At 39.5% G+C, this 17,702-nt stretch overlaps 1 protein-coding gene across 12 annotated transcripts in view; it reads right to left on the bottom strand.

The window, feature by feature from the left end:
* si:dkey-21e5.1 (potassium channel subfamily T member 1) overlaps positions 1-17,702 on the bottom strand; it is a 69,917-nt gene that overhangs the window by 5,409 nt on the left and 46,806 nt on the right. For 4 of the 12 annotated variants that reach the window (XM_038703672.1, XM_038703675.1, XM_038703677.1 and 1 more), the window contains 18 exons: positions 15,565-15,714; positions 15,198-15,430; positions 14,874-14,894; positions 14,046-14,259; positions 12,634-12,739; positions 12,259-12,431; positions 11,082-11,153; positions 8,901-9,035; positions 8,426-8,537; positions 7,882-7,983; positions 7,245-7,328; positions 7,015-7,143; positions 6,274-6,294; positions 5,689-5,986; positions 3,973-4,035; positions 3,683-3,733; positions 1,577-1,588; positions 243-327 (listed from right to left, as the gene is read on the bottom strand). In XM_038703672.1, coding sequence (XP_038559600.1) covers positions 243-327; positions 1,577-1,588; positions 3,683-3,733; positions 3,973-4,035; positions 5,689-5,986; positions 6,274-6,294; positions 7,015-7,143; positions 7,245-7,328; positions 7,882-7,983; positions 8,426-8,537; positions 8,901-9,035; positions 11,082-11,153; positions 12,259-12,431; positions 12,634-12,739; positions 14,046-14,259; positions 14,874-14,894; positions 15,198-15,430; positions 15,565-15,714 — 2,061 coding nt within the window. The remainder of the gene's footprint in view (positions 1-242; positions 328-1,576; positions 1,589-3,682; positions 3,734-3,972; positions 4,036-5,688; positions 5,987-6,273; positions 6,295-7,014; positions 7,144-7,244; positions 7,329-7,881; positions 7,984-8,425; positions 8,538-8,900; positions 9,036-11,081; positions 11,154-12,258; positions 12,432-12,633; positions 12,740-14,045; positions 14,260-14,873; positions 14,895-15,197; positions 15,431-15,564; positions 15,715-17,702) is intronic. The other 8 variants (XM_038703681.1, XM_038703683.1, XM_038703682.1 and 5 more) reach the window with 6 other exon arrangements.

Genomic DNA, 17,702 nt, shown 5'->3' with positions numbered 1-17,702 from the left:
TCAAGACAGAAAGAACATGGCTTTTGTCTTTTTCATTTCATGTATGCATTAGTAGTGTATTATTTTACTGTATTTTGAAGAAATGTTTTTCTTTTAGCTAATAAAATATAAAATATTTTCACTATAGAAAGATATACTAGCATCAGATATATGTGCAGATCCAATTTTCTCCAAGTCTACTGGACACAGGAGAAAAAGAAAAAGTGGGGTGTATCCTTTGTTCTGGTTGCACAATTACTTACACAATGTCATTGAGCTCCAGCATGGTGTCAGGAGGAGGATTGATGAGGACATAGGACAGTGTGTTCTGGTGGTCATTCATCTCGTCTGGAAAATGAGACAGAAGAGATCTTCAGAGCTGGTCTGGAGCCCTCCCTCCTCCTCAATTATACAGTACATCAGCCAGGGAATGAGCCCTCTAACCAGTGAAAATATGAGACTCCCTCGTTCTCGTATCTTTCAGTAAGGACAATGGCAAAGTAACCCACATGCAGTATCGGAGTGGTAGGAAAATCTGAGACAAATAGTTGTGGGGGTGCTTTTTTCCTAGTCTGGCTGTTCGAAGAGATGCTTGTCACAACTGTTATTAATTACAATTTTAACATTGCAGTATTCTGTACTAATAGAAACATGTATAAAAAACAAGCTGATAATATTTTTAAAAGGGGAAATAAATAAGCATTTCATTCAATTAGTATTTTGACTATGGCCTGACCCATACTGGATTTTTGAGGCTGGTACTGGTATCGATATTTCGCAAATTGTTTTGTCAACAAATAATAATTAAGTAATTTTCTTTACATGAACACATAATATAAACAGTCTTGACTTGTTACCAAGATATAGACCGACATTTTACAGCCAGCGCTCTTTGACGCACAAACGATGTCATGTTTCAAAATCACCTCCAACCTAGTTTGGCATTACTGCAATGCATTTTTTGTTTTACTTATTTACATATTCACTAAATTCATTTATTGTATTTACTATTTATTTTCGTGTTAAACAATTTTTAATCCAAAAAATGATCATGTTTTATTTAGTTACTGATGAATTACAAATTGTTGTTCAACTAAATGCTAACAAATTAATTGATTTTCAATTTAATTTAAAAAAATGTTTTATTTCCAATGTTTCCAATGTTTTAATAATCCTTTTTAGCGAATACAAAACACATTGATAAGTTGCTTAATTTACTCTGCAAAACAGCCTTCTACGTACAGTTCGCAGGAAATTGTTTCTGCAGTAAAGTTTACTATTTAAACAGTAAACAGTTTATTGCTTCCACAGTAGAGTTAAGCCAATCATGGAAACTGTTTTGCACTTTGTAGGTCTTATATTTGATGAAGAATCAATAAGAGGAAACTCACTTTAACATACATTCCCCAGATGAGTAATTTTACTGTGTGAGTGTGTATGTCAGTGTGTGCGTGTGTGTGTGTGTGTGTGTGTGTGTGTATGTTATTTATATCTGTATGTATGTGTGTTGAGTGCTCTCTGGCAGTGGCTGCTACTTGCGTTGCGTGATGGACAGAAGAAGAGAAACGAGGGCACATGTGTCTCCATGACAACCCACCTGCTTGTGGCCCTTTATAAAGCCAGGCGGGGTGGAAGAGAGAGAAGGGCTAACCGTTACTGACAGGGCACTTTGTGGAACAAGGGGAGGCCCATGCTGCCTGCTGACTGAAACAGTACCCCCATGCGCAGCTTCAGAACGGAGCCAACATGCAGGCAGCGTCTGCAGCTACGCAACAAATCGACCACCACCCCCCCATCGCATTCATTTTTGTCCTGCGCATTCAACACTGGACCAGCAGGCTGGTAAGGCGGCAGGATGCCATGCCAACGGACGACACTCAGCCCCCCACAACCCAGCCAGAGTGACACGTGACACCTCACAGACACAGAGGGACATGCTCCAGCATCCGTCGGACCGGACCAAACGCAGAGCGTCTCAAACCAAACAGAGTGAAGCAGAACACATTGGGAGTGTGAGAGTGGAAGACGTCAACCTGCAGCTGGATCAACGTCTGTAAGTTGCATTTATTCTGTAATACTAAAAATGATCAAGTCCCCTGTAGGTGGACTGATAAGATGCCAGCAGGACTTATTTGAGGGATGTTAAGGACTGTATTAATTAGTTTTCCCTCTCTAATACACACTTTGTTATTGTAGACTACTCAGTGTATTAAATATGGATTATACCATGGCCACAGAAACTCATCTCTGATTAGTAGGCAGTTGGAAAAAAGGAAAAAAGAAAAAGAGAAACCTCACATACTGTACATGGGTGCAGTGAAAACGAATTTGGTCAGGGTGTTTACAGTAGTCCAGGACAAGCCAACAGTGACTTTGATTTGACTTTCAGTGCCCACTTTTTCTTTTAATTTATTATACATAGTCTAGCTCAGTTTTATTCAATTGCAGCAAACTATCAACACCTGACCTCCGTCCAACTGTATCACTTTCACCAAAATTAGAAATAAATAAATGATGCTGATGATCTAAACTCAGTTAATTCCTGCAGTGGCTACCTAATACGGATGCAATTCCTTATACTCTGTTCATGTATTTCTTTCCCAGTCCTGTTCCACATGTGTTAATTTGAATTTTCAATGTTATAAATTAATATTACATTTAATATACTGGATGCTATTCAACACTAGTAATTATACAAAACTGGATATAGATATTTTCTCCTCTATACAAGAAAGTGATTCTGGAACGGTAGATGTTTGTGTAGCAGATGTCCTGCACTGCTGGAAGTTTTTCAACCTCACTTCAATTTGTATTTATATTAGCATGTTTATTTTAACCCTCCACGTATCTTTCCACAAACCCTCTGCACCTGCACCCCTGGGGTACACGTACTCCTGGTGGGTAATTATTACCCTAGAGTGCACTTTCATATCACAGGAGCACTGCAGTGAGAAGTGAAACCACTGGAGGTCAGCAAAAACAGGATTTTTAGCCAATTTGGTGCCTTTGGTTGCTCTTTAAATTCCAGCTGCACATCATAGTCGTGTTTCATTGAAAATCTAATGTGATGGAGTACAGAGCCATGGCAACAAAGTATTCCCTGTCCCTGTGACAGGTTAACCACCACTCTAAATTAGTGCACAAGCCATTTTTATACTGGAGGCAACAATGGCAACGGTACCAAGTAAGTCTAACTAGGAAAACAGAACAAACCGTGCATTAAACTAACTACAAACAAACTTGAAAAAATGAATGACACTTTAAAACACTGCTCTCTTTTTGCTTGTGGTTAAGTGACCATGGTATAAGTGTGAACACTTTGAGGTGTCCTGATATAACAGACGAGGTGAGGGTGAAGAACACATTTCCTCCGCAGAGTTCTTTATTTTTTACATCAGGACACCCATGAAAAAATTTATTATTTATATACCTATAAGCTATACATTTACATCTAACCTTCCATCCACAGACATAATGCGTTCCGCTCCATTCCTAAAGCCATACTCTTATGCCCTGCAGTACTCTAGCCATTTGGGACGTCACCTCACGGGAACACAATGCAGAAAAGACCAGATAGATAGAGAAAGAGATAGTAGAGCGAGAGATTGGCTGCTGATCTACCACTCATTCTGGCAGGACACACACACACACACACACACACACTCATGCAGTAAATTTGCAGTACTGTGATCAACCAGCTAACCTGACAGCCTGGTCCCCTCTGTATACGGGTGCTCTGAAATGTCCTGCAACTCTAAGCAATGGCATTCACTGTTAAACTTCAATGGCCTAATTTGTTCATTTATAATTAACTACACATTTTATATCATTTAAACAAAGAGTGGGAAAAAACAAACTCTTCTAAAAATGGATCCATCTAGTTCTGTTGATAAATTCAGTGTGCTACTCTTCAGTGGATGCTGGTGAAAGGACAAATCCTTTCTCCACAAGATGGACGTGTTGTAAAGGAGTTATAAACAGCACACAAATTACCTTGCAAATATCCTAGATTTACTCGATTCATGACATCGCTCGCAGTGAGATTAGAAACATCCTCTACAAGCATAAGGAGGGAAGACAGAAGAGTCAGAGAGAGAAAGAAGGGAAGGAACAGAGGAGGAGGAGAAAACAAGAAAAAGAAAAAAATTCAGGCAGGCAGCAAATGCATTTGCAGTTTCAAAAAATAACTTTTAAAAAAGGTGAGAGCAATGCAAAGAAGCCATGCATTCGTGTGTGCACAGAATCACTTCCAAATTATTCATCTGTCACATGACATTCGTGGTTCATAAGAAGATCTTGAGCTTTTGGGGTTCTTCCTGAAAAAATATTTAACTTAATGTTACATAATATTTGGCAGGTGCAACACATCTGGAGCATGATTCTGCTTTTGTTTTGAAGCGTGAAGCTGGGAGGAGAGAACTAAAAAAAAAAAAAAAAAAAAAGAGCAGATTAGAGTGCAGGCAATTGCAGTCTGTGATCAAATGCAATTGGTACAAGGTTTAGCGCTCCTGCATCTCCATGCATGACTTGTTCACATCTACATATGTTGGTATGATGGTGACTATGTAGTGGTGTGTACATGTTGTGGCACATGAAGGAAGAGTTTGAGTGTGAAACTGATATCAGAAAATTAGGTTTTCTGGAGGTTAATGATGATGTTAGCGTGATGTTAATGATGTGCACTATCAAGACCCACGGCACCAGGTCTTAATAGGAAATGAGATGAGATAAAATGACTGGAACAGAGAGTTTTTCAAAACACAGCTTTTCTCACGACTGGAATAATTTAATCGATTGAGAGTGGGTGGAGCAAAAGAATCACCTGAACTCAAGAATCACCTTTCATAACAATGGAGTCTCCCCCACACATCATTTAATTTTGAATTACGTGACACATTATCCAAGTGACGCTCAGTGAAGTGTTCACAGAGCAGCTAGTGTTCTCAGACCAATATGTATGTGAGATCATGTTAGTAGGACTGCAACTATTTCCATTATTTATTAATTATTATTATAGATTAATTGTTTAATATGTAAATATATTTTGTGTGACGATAGTTTACAACGATAAAAACTTACTCCAGTGATTAACTGATTATTAAAATGGTTGCCAATCAACTAATCGTCTACTTGATTGAATCAACAAATTTGCAACTCTACATGCCTTATGCGATTTCATTCATTTCACTGACCCAGATTATAGTTCAAACTGGCCTTACAAGCCCACAGCTACACAGGTTAACGCTGATCTTCCATGACAATGATTAAGAATATAAAAAAGGGCCACTACCATTTTAATTTAAGTTTTTCTTTTCTCACCTTAAACCTGAGATTCTTAGGCTCTACCCACTTAGGTTTAACAACCAATTACATTATTTCTGCCTCCAGATCTGCTGTGGCCTTAGAGAAATGTTTATAGAACTGAGACTCCAATCTGCAACAAACATTATAATTTACATTGTTATTCATTTCCAGGTACATTTCTGATTAAATAAAAAATAAAATAAAATGAAAAACAATCCTACATTAAATAATTGTTAATAAGCACCTGAAGTGTGTTAGTTAGCTATACAGTTGGTCATATATTGTAAATCTACAGCATTGAATTACACGTCAACTTCCATAAATCAACTTCTACATTACAAAGCAAATCCATCGACTGCCTATCACTTCTCTCTCTAATATCATGCCATCATCTGTTCCCCTCACCATATCCCACGGTGGGCAGGCCCAGGTGCTTCATGCGATTCTTGACCAGCTCAGACAGTTCCTGCCGCTCAGACCGCCGGTACAGGTTGTGTCTCTGCTGCGAGATGCGCTCTGCTCTGCTGGATGGTTTGGCGCTCTTCCTGCTCAGTCGCCGTGCCCACTGCATACTCTTCTTCCTCAGCAGCGGGTGCTCTGATTGGTCGCTTGTGGTAGAATTTCTGTGGCTCGTCTTCTCCTTCCAGGGCTCTCCACGCTCACGATGCTCCACGCCCTGCTCCACGTTGATAGACACCTGAGACTGTGAAAGCAGGGCGGCTGTGTTAATGCTGGATACTATGTGTCCATATGTTAGTGTAAGCTCATAATCCTGTATTGTTGTTTGACATTTTATTTTAGTCTGTATGGATTTAAAAGACTCTAGTGCCTTGCTAAGTGCTATTTTCAGAAGCCTGCATTATCAAGCTGCGATGGTCATGAACTTTATGTAATGATAAATGCCAGAAAAATGCCAGTAAGGTATTTTTCATCTTTAAGCAAGAGGTGACAGAAATATCTAAATCAAAAACAAGCACATTTGGATCTTACCTGTGCATAACTGTCCTTGCACTGAAACAAGAGAAGGACAAACAGACATCCAAACAAAAAGGAGATGCAATGAAAGATGGGGGCATCCAAAGCTAACAAAATCATTGAAAGCCTCAAAAGTCAGCACATGAAATAGTAAGTACGGTGTACTATTTTATCATTCACTATTAAAATAATGGGATATAAACACTAGCCATGAATAGTACATTTCTAGTAGTAGTAGTAGTTTGTGGCTGGTGAGTGTGTCTCTTATACCAGCCACTTACTGTATGTAACATGCCACTTATTATTTAGAGGCTAATTTCTGTGAGTTTATTAATCATTGTGATTAGTAAACTTTTTTTTTTTTTTATGAGGAATGCATCAAAAACTGTAGGATTCAGGAACATGTTTTCAATTTCTCTCTACTTGGCATGAAACAGAAGAAATTAATGCATAAAGGAGCAAACAATGATAGGTGAAAAGAAGAAGAAAAAGGAGGTTAGCTAGGAAGAATAATAAACCGGAGGGAGAATGGAGAAAGAAAAGAAAATGGAATGAATATGACATTTCAGGAGAAGAGAAATGAAAGCAGAAAAGATTCAAATCAAGGAAGAACATAATGACAATTTAAGGAAGAATTTAAATATGAATGAAGAAAACACAAAGACAGGATGGATGATGGAAGGAAGCTAAAGCTGCAAAAATGCCTCAGTTGAAACCAAACCCAAAGTGAGGTCTCAGATATTAAACTGAACTTGCCTCTGAGGTTGAGAACATGTGCGACTCGGTGCGGTAGATCCCTATGGGGATCTCAGCACTGGAGGAACAAAGCTTCTGGAAGAGTCTGCCGTAAGTCCTGATCCACAGGTCCTCCTCTGTGATCTTCATCTGAGGAGGGGGAAAAGGAACCAAGTACACACCGTTACGCGCTCACTTACTTACTCAGATACACAAATCCCTTGCTTAGAAGTATTATTATTCCTACTTACAGCACACAGGTACCCAGAGCCCGGCGTGGTGTCCAGACCAAGAAGAAGCCTTGTAATCGCGATCATATAGTCTTTAACAAATGACTGTCAAAACACAGAGAATGACCGCAGTGAAAAAGTTTTCACTTGTGGTAAATCAGCCCATCTGTAAACAACTTGGGCAGCAATTAGGGTTTGGCATTGGTGTCTGTGTGCTTCCCAACATATTGGGCAAATCAATCTTTTTAAATTATTAAAAAATACATGCTTCCACACTGTTTCATTACATAAACCTGTGTTGTTCATTGCAGGATAGGAATTACTTGGTGACAATCATTTTCCTTTTTATGTATACCCATTTTGGTGATTTCTTTGTGTATGGGAGGGGCTTTTCCTTTAAATATGGGTCTGTAGAAAGTTGTACCTTTGCAGAGAACCTTCTTTTAGAGGCTTTTCATCTAGGACCCACGTCTAGGGGAAACTGCTTTTACTTTTAACATGAAACTATCAATTTAAAGATAGTGAACATTACTAGAAAACCTTTCAGTTACAAGCGGACCTTTTAGTTTATTCCTTAACTTGCTTTGAGGTAATCGAGCTGCACAAAGAGCTAAGATTGATGAAATCACCAAACAAAAGTCTGTCTTTGTTATCACACCTGGTAAAGCAGTGTATCCAACATGCTGATACTGAACACCCTGCCTGCAGCAAACGGCAGCCGGAACATGAAGGCCAAGTTGGAGCCCTTATCACGCTCTATCTGAAGAGAGAAACAGAAAAAAATATATATATAGATTTGAGGAACAGAGAAACTATATATTAAAACCTTAAATTTTCGTTTAACTCTTGTATTGCTCTTTTGCTCCATCTCCAAGAAGACTTGTGTGGAAATGAAAAGGCCTGTTGGTTTTCACCTCTGAAAACTTACAAAACTTACTTTCACATTGCAATAAGAGTTAAGGGTGAGAGGAAAGATAAACCATTATTCCCTCCATCCTCACCCACAGAAGCAACTGGTAAAGACAAGTATTTGGATGGTTTTAACTCAAGGTGCTTACAAAGGTTAGCCTAATTTTTAACATTACACTGCTCCAGAAAACATGGATGGATCACAGAGTTTCACACTTGTCCCTTTCAGACAGAAAAGAAAATGACAAAATCATTGCCAGTCTTAACATGGTTCGCCCTCCTCAACAGCTCACCTTCTCCAGTTTGGAGAGGGCGAGTGAATAGCAGTCTTTGGCTCTGAACTGCATGAACCTCATGTTAGACGGGTGTGTGAGCTCAGTGATGATGCTGAGACTGGGGAACAACCTGAGCGAGGGGGGAGATAAAGAGAGAGGGAAGTTAGTGGAGAGATAAAATGTTTGTGCTGAGGTGAAGACCCGGCGTGATAAATGCTTTTAATTTTGATAAATAAAAGAGTAGTTTCAGAACTTGTAGCAACTGTGGCAACTGTAGTTTGTCTTTGAGATTAACTCATTCTCCAAACTCTAAAAACACAAGCATTTACTCTCCAGCATCTTACAGAGTACAAACGAAGGCATTAATCAAGTGGAGTCTGGTGCACACATTTGGACCAAAACTTGAAGGTCCAGCTCAATACATAAACAGCCACTGAAAGTGCTGACTGTTCACTGTATGTTTCTACACAGTGAAATGCTCTCTCTGTGTTACCTGAACATAGTCTGGACGTTGACGATGGTCTTGGCGTCGGCCATGTAATCTTCCTCAGCGCTCATGGTGCTTTCCTTGTCCACAACCACCAAGTTGTCAGCGTAGATTATACCACACTGTAGCAGGTTGTCCAAGCTGGTCCAGTCAGAAAACAAGTTAATTACTTTTGGATATTATGGCAATGGTATAACGTCTACTTTAATGTTCAACGCAAATTATTTTAGTGTAAACATTTTCCACAAACATAGATTTACTTATACTTTATTTTGAAATATCCAACATTTCATGGAACTGCGCTGAACAACCTTAGAAGAATAGGAGCAAGTTGCAACAGCTAGTTACCAAGTTATTTGTAACTATATAAAGCATATGTTAGTATATGCATCACTAAATTAAAAATGGATTGCACCACAAAAACTAGTGCATTATATAAATATTAGTAGTCGTACTAATACTTTCTAAATGCTGCGTAGCCAACTGATCTAACTAATGACACAAATGTTATATGACCTGTTGAGCAAAATAGTTGAATTAATTGACATGTCCTGATACTTGATCAAATTGCTGTTTAATGGAAATACATTTCAAAAGAATCACACATAAAATGCCTGGCTAATAACATTACACCAAATTACCAAATAGCATTAAGTTCCCCATTCATTTTAAATCACATGAATACTACTTACTCTAAAACCTACAGTAACATCATCCCCAATTTTCCAGCAATATTTTTTGGTATTTACTGAAGTCATTACCAACTAAACTCTGTTAAGATTTAAAGGTGTGACTTGATTTAGTAAATCACTAGTTTGAAACTTGCTAGTAGTTACTAATAACTTAGGAAGGACTTACATTCAGCTGGTGCAACGCAATCCAGGTTTGCATTTGTTGCATTAGACTTTCTTCTTAAATTGGTGTCTCAAACTCTAGTGTAGCTGCGCTGGGAATTTCTAAGCCGGACCTATCATTATCTACATTTGAACAGCTACATGTGGTAATAACAAAATAAATATAATGGATCTATTAATCCACCAATAGCTGTCTTTTACTACCTTTAAAAAGTTTCCTTTCATCAGGTTCTGAGACACGCACTAACGAGACCCCAGACAGTTCAGATTGGCAGACAAACCTGACACCTCCACTCTAGTGCTCAACACCGGAGCCCTCCAGGGCTGTGTGCTCAGCCCCTTCCTGTTCACACTGTAATCCCCCGACACTGAGAGAACTCTACTGTGAAGTTTGAGGACGACACCACCACCATGGATTTCAAACAACGATGAGACTTCATATCAGAAGGAAACTGATAATCTTGTAGAGTGGTGCTCAGAGAACAACCTACTGCTCAACGTCAGCAAAACTAAGGAGCTGATCGTTGATTTCAGGAAAAAGGAGATAAAGACACACACTCTTGTCTACATCGGTGGAGCAGGTGAACAATTTCAGGTTCCTGGGAATCAGCATCACAGAGAACCTGACATGGTCATCTGACATCTCCATGTTGGTGAAGAATTTCTTGAGGAAGCTTAAGAAACCAAATTCTCACGGCAAGTTCCTGACAGCTTTTACAGAGGAGCAATAGAAAGCATCCTGAAACATCACAAACTGGCATGGGATGTGCACGGGCCAGGACCGGAGGGCTCTGCAGTAGGTGATTAAAACTGCTCAGAAGATCATTGGTAGCCATCTGCCAAGCTTCAGTGATATCGGTGAGGTGAAGTGCCTGCAGAGCCCAAAGATCCTAAAGGACAGTACCCACCCAGCCACAGCCTGTTCACCCTGCTGCCTTCTGGGAAGCGATATAGAAGTTTCTGCTGCCACACCACCAGACTGCAGAGCAACTTTCTCCCCAAGCTATCGGACTCTTAAACTCAAATTCATCCTCAGCACTGCTCCATTGACTATAGTTTTAATTTTAATAATTTCTGTCTACCATTGTAATGATTGCTTTTATTGTCTGCTACGTAGCGGAAGGGAGTTCCAAACTCAATTTCACGTTACAACCTGTTGTAGTGTGACAAATAAATCTACCTTGTATCTTGAGTACATTGCATTTTATTTATGATACATGTATGTAATATTGAAGCTACTGCTAGCTGTATGAAAAATGTAAAAAATATCACTGAACATGATCTTTAAATTAGTTAATCAAATTAGCAGGTTTTTAATAATCCAAACACATACTTATCGATAGTGCCAGCCATGAAGTAAACCATTGGAAAGCAGCAAATCGCCTCTAAGAAGTGGTTGTCTGGCCTGCAGGAAACAGGAAACATCACGAATAAGCATCCCACACTAATTATCTTTGTAAAACCCCACAGGCAGATTATCACATTGTTGCTGTAATTTCCTGAATAGTGGGTGGGCCAGATATAATTTAAAGAATATTTATTGTTTTATTAGCCAACAAGAGGGTAACATGTTTAATTCTTCAAGTGAATGGGAAGATTTAACTTGCTGCCATGGAAACACTGAGGGTGTCACTAAGCCAGAGTTTCTTGGCTCTCCGTCTGTGTTTCAGCAACCACAGAGATTTGGCCAAAGTTAATGAAATCCACAGTGAGTTAGAGCAGAAAAACAGTTGTGGCTCAGTGGCTCACTGCAACACACAAACCACAAACACAAATATGTATACATACCCTTATACACAAAACAAAAGCTTTCTTGCATAGAGAGAACTGTTGTTTATGAATAATGCAAACACTATTTTTTCCCCCTCTATCTTGAAGCAAAGCAAACCCATAGTTTTATCTGCCATTATCAACTCTCTACTGAAAGAAGCAATTTGTTTGTTTTAAATTGCAAATATATAAATCACTGGTGCATTTTAAAAAAAGTCCATTTCAAGCACACATGCGTCCACAAACGATTGCAAATATACACAAACAGGCACACACAGATACATTACTTTGCATCTTTTCAACTTATATTCAGTTTTCTGCATGGAGGATGTTTTTTTTCCCAATAATGTAAAATATAAATTTTCTTTATCTTGAGGGAAGGTTACCACATATACTTCAAGCTACGCCTATAGCTGTAATTACTTTACCGCATGCATTTATGGCACTCATATTAAAAGTAACACCAGATGAGTTTGTATTTATGTCCAACTCTGAAATTACTGAAATTAAAAACTAATACAAAAAAAGGAGGAACAGATAAAAGCTTGCTTTATCAGTTGCTATGGCAAGCCATTAGGTAACCAGGTTCAATCACATCTTTATTGTGTTATATTATATAATCATAGGTGTATGTAGTGCATGTGTTAGAAGCTTCTACATAAAAAAAAAAGACATTACTCTTGAGGGTTTGAAGTCATTTTTCTAATAAACAAACAAATAAAGAGGACGGCTGTCCTTACGGGTAGTCCAGCAGCAGCACTATTGGGTTGAGCTCCTTCCTGGGCCGATAGTAAGCACGCAGAGGGACGATGAAGTTGTAGAGGCCATTACCCGCCGTCTCTGCAGACACTATTATCAGCTTATTCTTGAAGCCGTATGCTTTGGCATCCTCAAAGCTGCTATGTGTACAGCCCTGGATAGAGAAAGACAATTCAACAGTACATTAAGTCAGGTTTTAGTTGTACTCTGCTCATAGGAGACACATCACATTTCAGTTGTGTTTTTGTCTATTTTAATAAAACAGATGGTGGAAAAAAAGGTTTAAGCATGTCGAAATTTTACAGTGAGTTCTTGTGGTTTAGTTTGATGCCGTCTTTTCCTGCCTGTGAATTTACCTTGTCGAGGCGGAGGCAGCAGAAGGGAGCTTTCTGTGGCAGGAGGTGGCACAGAGTTGGAGAGCTGCCGATGTAGGGTGAGTTGGGAGGGTAGCCCTTCACAAAACTGATGCAAAAGAAACAAGAAATGCCTCTGAGGAAAAAGTATTTGCTTTCCTTCCCTTCCACAGTTACTTAAAACAGTCTGTTAAAACGGCTGTTCCCATATTTTCTCGGAAAGGAACTGCTGAACAACACAGAAAAGTACTGCGGACTTCAAACTGAAAAATGACGAGGGTGTAAATGTTTCTACCTCACAAATAATTATGGGAGTATCACTGAATCCCTCTTCATTATTCCCATCATTACTTTATCATACCAAATGTCACCATGAATGACCAATAATGACGTTTCTGCTTTTTAGTTTATTATTCAATTCCGCAGCTGCTTAAATGCATGATGTTTCTAACCCTGAAGGACTTATTACTGCTCAATACCAACTACTACTACTACAGCAATTACAATGTTTTCGTAGCCTATTTAGTTTTAATCATGTCTCATTTTGTTTCGCAATTTGCTTCCATGCCCCTGATTTGTAATGTGCCAGCTGCAATTACCCTAATCTGTTTCTCGGTGCCCTCTAGTTTGCCAATAAAGATTCTGACTTTGTTTATAGATGCAGCTACAACCTGTGCACCACATGATGGCACTGTGGGACTTTAAGCTACTCAGCCTGTGTTCTGCAGATAATGCAGTTGCCTCCTTCTCCCCAACTGATGTGTCTGACAACTCTAAAAGAAGAAAAAACTACTGCTACAAAAGTGTCATGGGGCGCAGTAATAGAGGCTCAGAGGTTAGGAGGGCCCAACTTTATGAGACCTTATGAACAGTTGCTGTTCAAAAAGACTAGTATGGACCGAGTGTGAGGCACAAGCGCCCAATCTATTCTGAACTTATCTCCGTTTAATTAAACCACATACAGAGAGAGAAACGAGAAGAATGAAGCTGCTGAGATAAACGTAAACCTCTGATTTGCCAAACTCTAATCATGGTCGACTATCTGTCTGGACAACTGATAGATGAGGGCTGAGGGGTGAGGATCTGCGTAAGGACTCACAATATGAGCTTTATTCGAGAGGAAAAGTGCTGACCTCCATGTCACGACACACACATTCATCACTGCCATGTCCACACATTACAGCACTATGACATACAGATTACACGCATCTCCCAAACCCATCCATCTCTCCTCCTACACCCACTGAGACATGGTGAAGAGGAGGACAGGTGAGATCAATCAAGTATATAGTGCAGGACGTTCGCACTGTGAGGACTTTCTTACTGCGGCAAGACTAGACATATTATGTACTCTACAAAACCACCAAATCTCTTGGGGTCAATTAATGTCTAAGCCCCTTTTTACTCCCACTTACTCTGACCCTACAGAGCCCTCGTCGTCTGACTGGTTGGTCTCATCCTCTGATTGGTCGCTGAGGAGGTCGCAAGGCAGAATAGCGGAGGAGTCTGCGATCTCTAGGACAGGTGCGATGCTCGGCCTGCGGCTTCCAGCACCGTTCTCCGTCGGCAAGGTCAGTTTGCTGCTTTCCTCAGGAGGATCAGGATTCTGGAGATCTATGGCTACAGTGCCTGAAAATTACATGTGGGTCCAGTATGATGAGCAATCTAAAGGTATCAGTGTTGAAACATAAACGCCATGATGACAGCGTGACTTTTTAATCTCAGAAAACCCCCCAAAAAAATGCTTATTTAAAAAAAAAAAATAAGGTCCATGTTTAGCTTGTTCAGCAACTTAACCACCAACAATCCCACCATCATTTTTAGCTCAGCTTAGTTTGACCGTGAGGAGAAAATGTCTTGCTTCTGGATCATGTAACTGTACTCTCAAGCTACCAAAAATGGCATGCAAACAATAAGACATTGTGTGTTTGTCAATAAATTTGTCCCTAACATAAATCATATTATCTGTATGTAATATGATGTATGATATATGTACAATACATATGTCGGGAATATCAGGTACATGATATATGTACAATACATATATCATCTTTTACGTGGAAAAGTAAAAAAAAAAAATTAAAATCACTAAAAATTAGGACGAGTGTTAGTTAAACAACAATGAAATATCACCGTGTCTTGTACAGTGTATATCATTCTATCAGCTGTAAAAAATGTCTATTTCATCACATAACAGGACTAGTGTCAAGTGTAAAAAGGTGACGCATCATGCACAAACTTACCATATGAAGTGGCCTGATCAACTTTCACAGGTCAAAGAAAAAGCACAACACAATAATGTCAGCCAAGAAAGTAAAAATGCATGTAAGAAAAAAATCATGCATAACAGTCAGCGAAAGCACACAGCATCACCAAGGCAGCCACCATTTGGAAATGTCCAGCATCCATTTTCTCTTCTTACATGGAAACCCTTTCAAGCGGACATTGGTTGTACGCCTGTCTGCAATCTGAATCGTTCCACTTTGACCACTACAAACATCTTCTATCTTTCTTTCTTTACCAACTTCTAAACATAATTTTTTTCTGCCTTTTGCGCTCAGTCTCACCCATGCTGGCGATGATGCTGTGCACGGGCAGCCTGGAGGGGGCGTCGTAGAGGCCGGTGACAGACAGACCCTTGTCCTTCTCCTCCTGTTTGAAGATGAAGGCCGAGTTCTCCTCCTTGGTGATGTTGATGTAGTAGCAGGTGTCAGTGGCAGCCATGATGTGGCGGGGGCCGGGGTTCAAGAGGATGCTCTTGTTGTCCTCCCTCTTCACTCCGATCAAACACACGCCATACCTGCAAAGGTTCACAATGGGCCTTGAGCTCCATGTGTGTTTTTTTTTTACTTTTGCTCCCAGAGATTTCACCCTCATGAGGTAAAATATTGCTATTATGTGTCACAAGATTAAGGTAGTGGAAGTTTCACTAACTTCTTATGGGCGTGGAAGGAGGCGTAGGTGAAGCTCTTTCCGTCATACTCCCCAAAAAACTTGCTATCACACAGGCGGATGTGGTAGACCTCATTTCCAGAGCAGCGCCCATACATCCTCTGCCACTGCTCCGGTGACAACTGCCCCTCCCTGAAACAACAGCAACAATAATAACATGAAGTTTCACACATCTACAATGGACTAATCGACAGCTGGCAAGGCCTTGTCTGAGACATGTCACTGGGGGGTGGCATTCATTTTTCACTTGTTTTAAAACTCAAGAGTCATTTCAATTAAATAAAAAAAATACACCTAGAAAAGATCCCAAAGTTACAAGTTAGTGTTATTAAGTACCGTCATCTTCTATGTCTAATGTACTGTATCTATTTATTCAGTGCTGGTAATTCTATCAGGGCAGGCAACACACTGGTGGTCTACTGTAACTGATGTCAGGCAGTTAAAAGCAGGAGGCTTCAGTGGTTTCGTCAAGTGATGGACTATGGTTGCGCAGACAGATCCTTACAAGTGATCTGTGCATGAATGAAAAAGAGTGAGAATTTATCTGTTGCATTACTTCCTTCCTTCCTTCCTTCCTTCTGTTGATGCAGCTATAGATAACTCCCGTTAGCCAATGTGGATAAGAATTCAGAGCTTAGGTGCTCGCCATGTGATCTCTAATTATATCTGGTTTCATGCACACTAGTTCATAAACCTCGGCTCACCTGGCAGGAGGACTTAATACAAATCATAAATTACATTACACAGTATCACAATACAGTCTTGACAATACCATGTAATGAGTGTTTTACAATGCTAGGGCAGTGTGAAAGGGAGAGAAATGTAATTGTAGCGATTTTCTCTGTTTACAATTATTGAAGTTCAAGAGACATTTGGTCATATTGTTTATATTAGGTTTGGTAATGTTTTGCATATTGGTAAAAACATATGTTATCCTTTATTTATTATTGTATTCTTTCTCTAATATAAACCACAACCAGGCATAAACACTCAGCTGTTATTGCATGACTACTGGAATACCTGTGATGTGTTACTGCAAAAGGGAAGAAGTACGCAGCTGAAATACCATCTCTCAGCTCTTAATTTCATACTGGAGGATTTGGCCTTAAGTGGTGTTCTGGCTGACACACCGGGGTGAACCTAGCAACAAACACAAAACTAGCGCCCAGAATGAGCATATACCTATTACCTCCAAGACAACCTCAAGTTTGACTTTATTTGCAATTCAACAGGTCTCAGATCTCCATAGACCGATAAATCTGTCTGACATTTGACAACCTTTCATGACCCCATACTCCCCAGCCTCCTAAATTCTAGTCACAGTCACGAAAAATGAGAAAAGGCTATGAGATAAATTTATTTAGCCAGTTCATGTACTTAATTACTTTTTAATCAATATAAGAATGTTTGAATTAAATACCTGCCAAAAATAAATCTATTCCCATTCCTCTCACCTTCACAGCCTCAAGCCAATACATGTTCCCATAATAGAAATTAAAATGGATGTACTGTGCCTCTGCTTTGGATAGCAGTGAAGATATATATGGTGGTCACCTTGCACAGAATAAGAAAAAAGCAGCCAGATTTATTGCCTAACAAGAAGCAGGGTAATGTTTACTGACTTGACAGTGACAAGTTTCTGCAGTGGTGACGGTACAGTAGCCAGCTCAGCAGACATATACCAGGAACAGTCTGTATAACTGTAAAACCTCTGCTGGAGGAGTATCAATCATATTTCTCTTAAAGTTATCCTGTGGCATTGAATCTGTCCATGTGAATAACGACACAACAGGATATTAAATGTTCACAGAGCACTCGAAGCTAGACAGACTGAAAGTTTACTTCAGAAAAACATTTCTTGGAGGTTGAGCTGCTTTGGAACGCAGAAATAATGTCACTGGTTCAATTAAATGTCAATAGATGGAACCAGAGTACGACATCAGCTTTAGATTAATAATGTCAGGCTGAGACACAATGAAAAAAGGTCAAAGTGAAGAGATCAAGCTGTCCTGCTACTGTTCAAAACCATGTCAAGGTAACACATCCATCTCATCATTTATCTAGGGTCACTCGGTAGCTTAGCCAACATTTCAAGAAAGCTGTAAAATCCAATTACGTTT

The sequence above is a fragment of the Micropterus salmoides genome, unplaced genomic scaffold (assembly GCF_014851395.1).
Source record: "Micropterus salmoides isolate LMB-PRFRI ecotype aquatic unplaced genomic scaffold, ASM1485139v1 Ms_hic_scaffold_7, whole genome shotgun sequence".
Classification (NCBI taxonomy): domain Eukaryota; kingdom Metazoa; phylum Chordata; class Actinopteri; order Centrarchiformes; family Centrarchidae; genus Micropterus; species Micropterus salmoides.
This window is presented reverse-complemented; position numbering and strand designations above follow the sequence as displayed.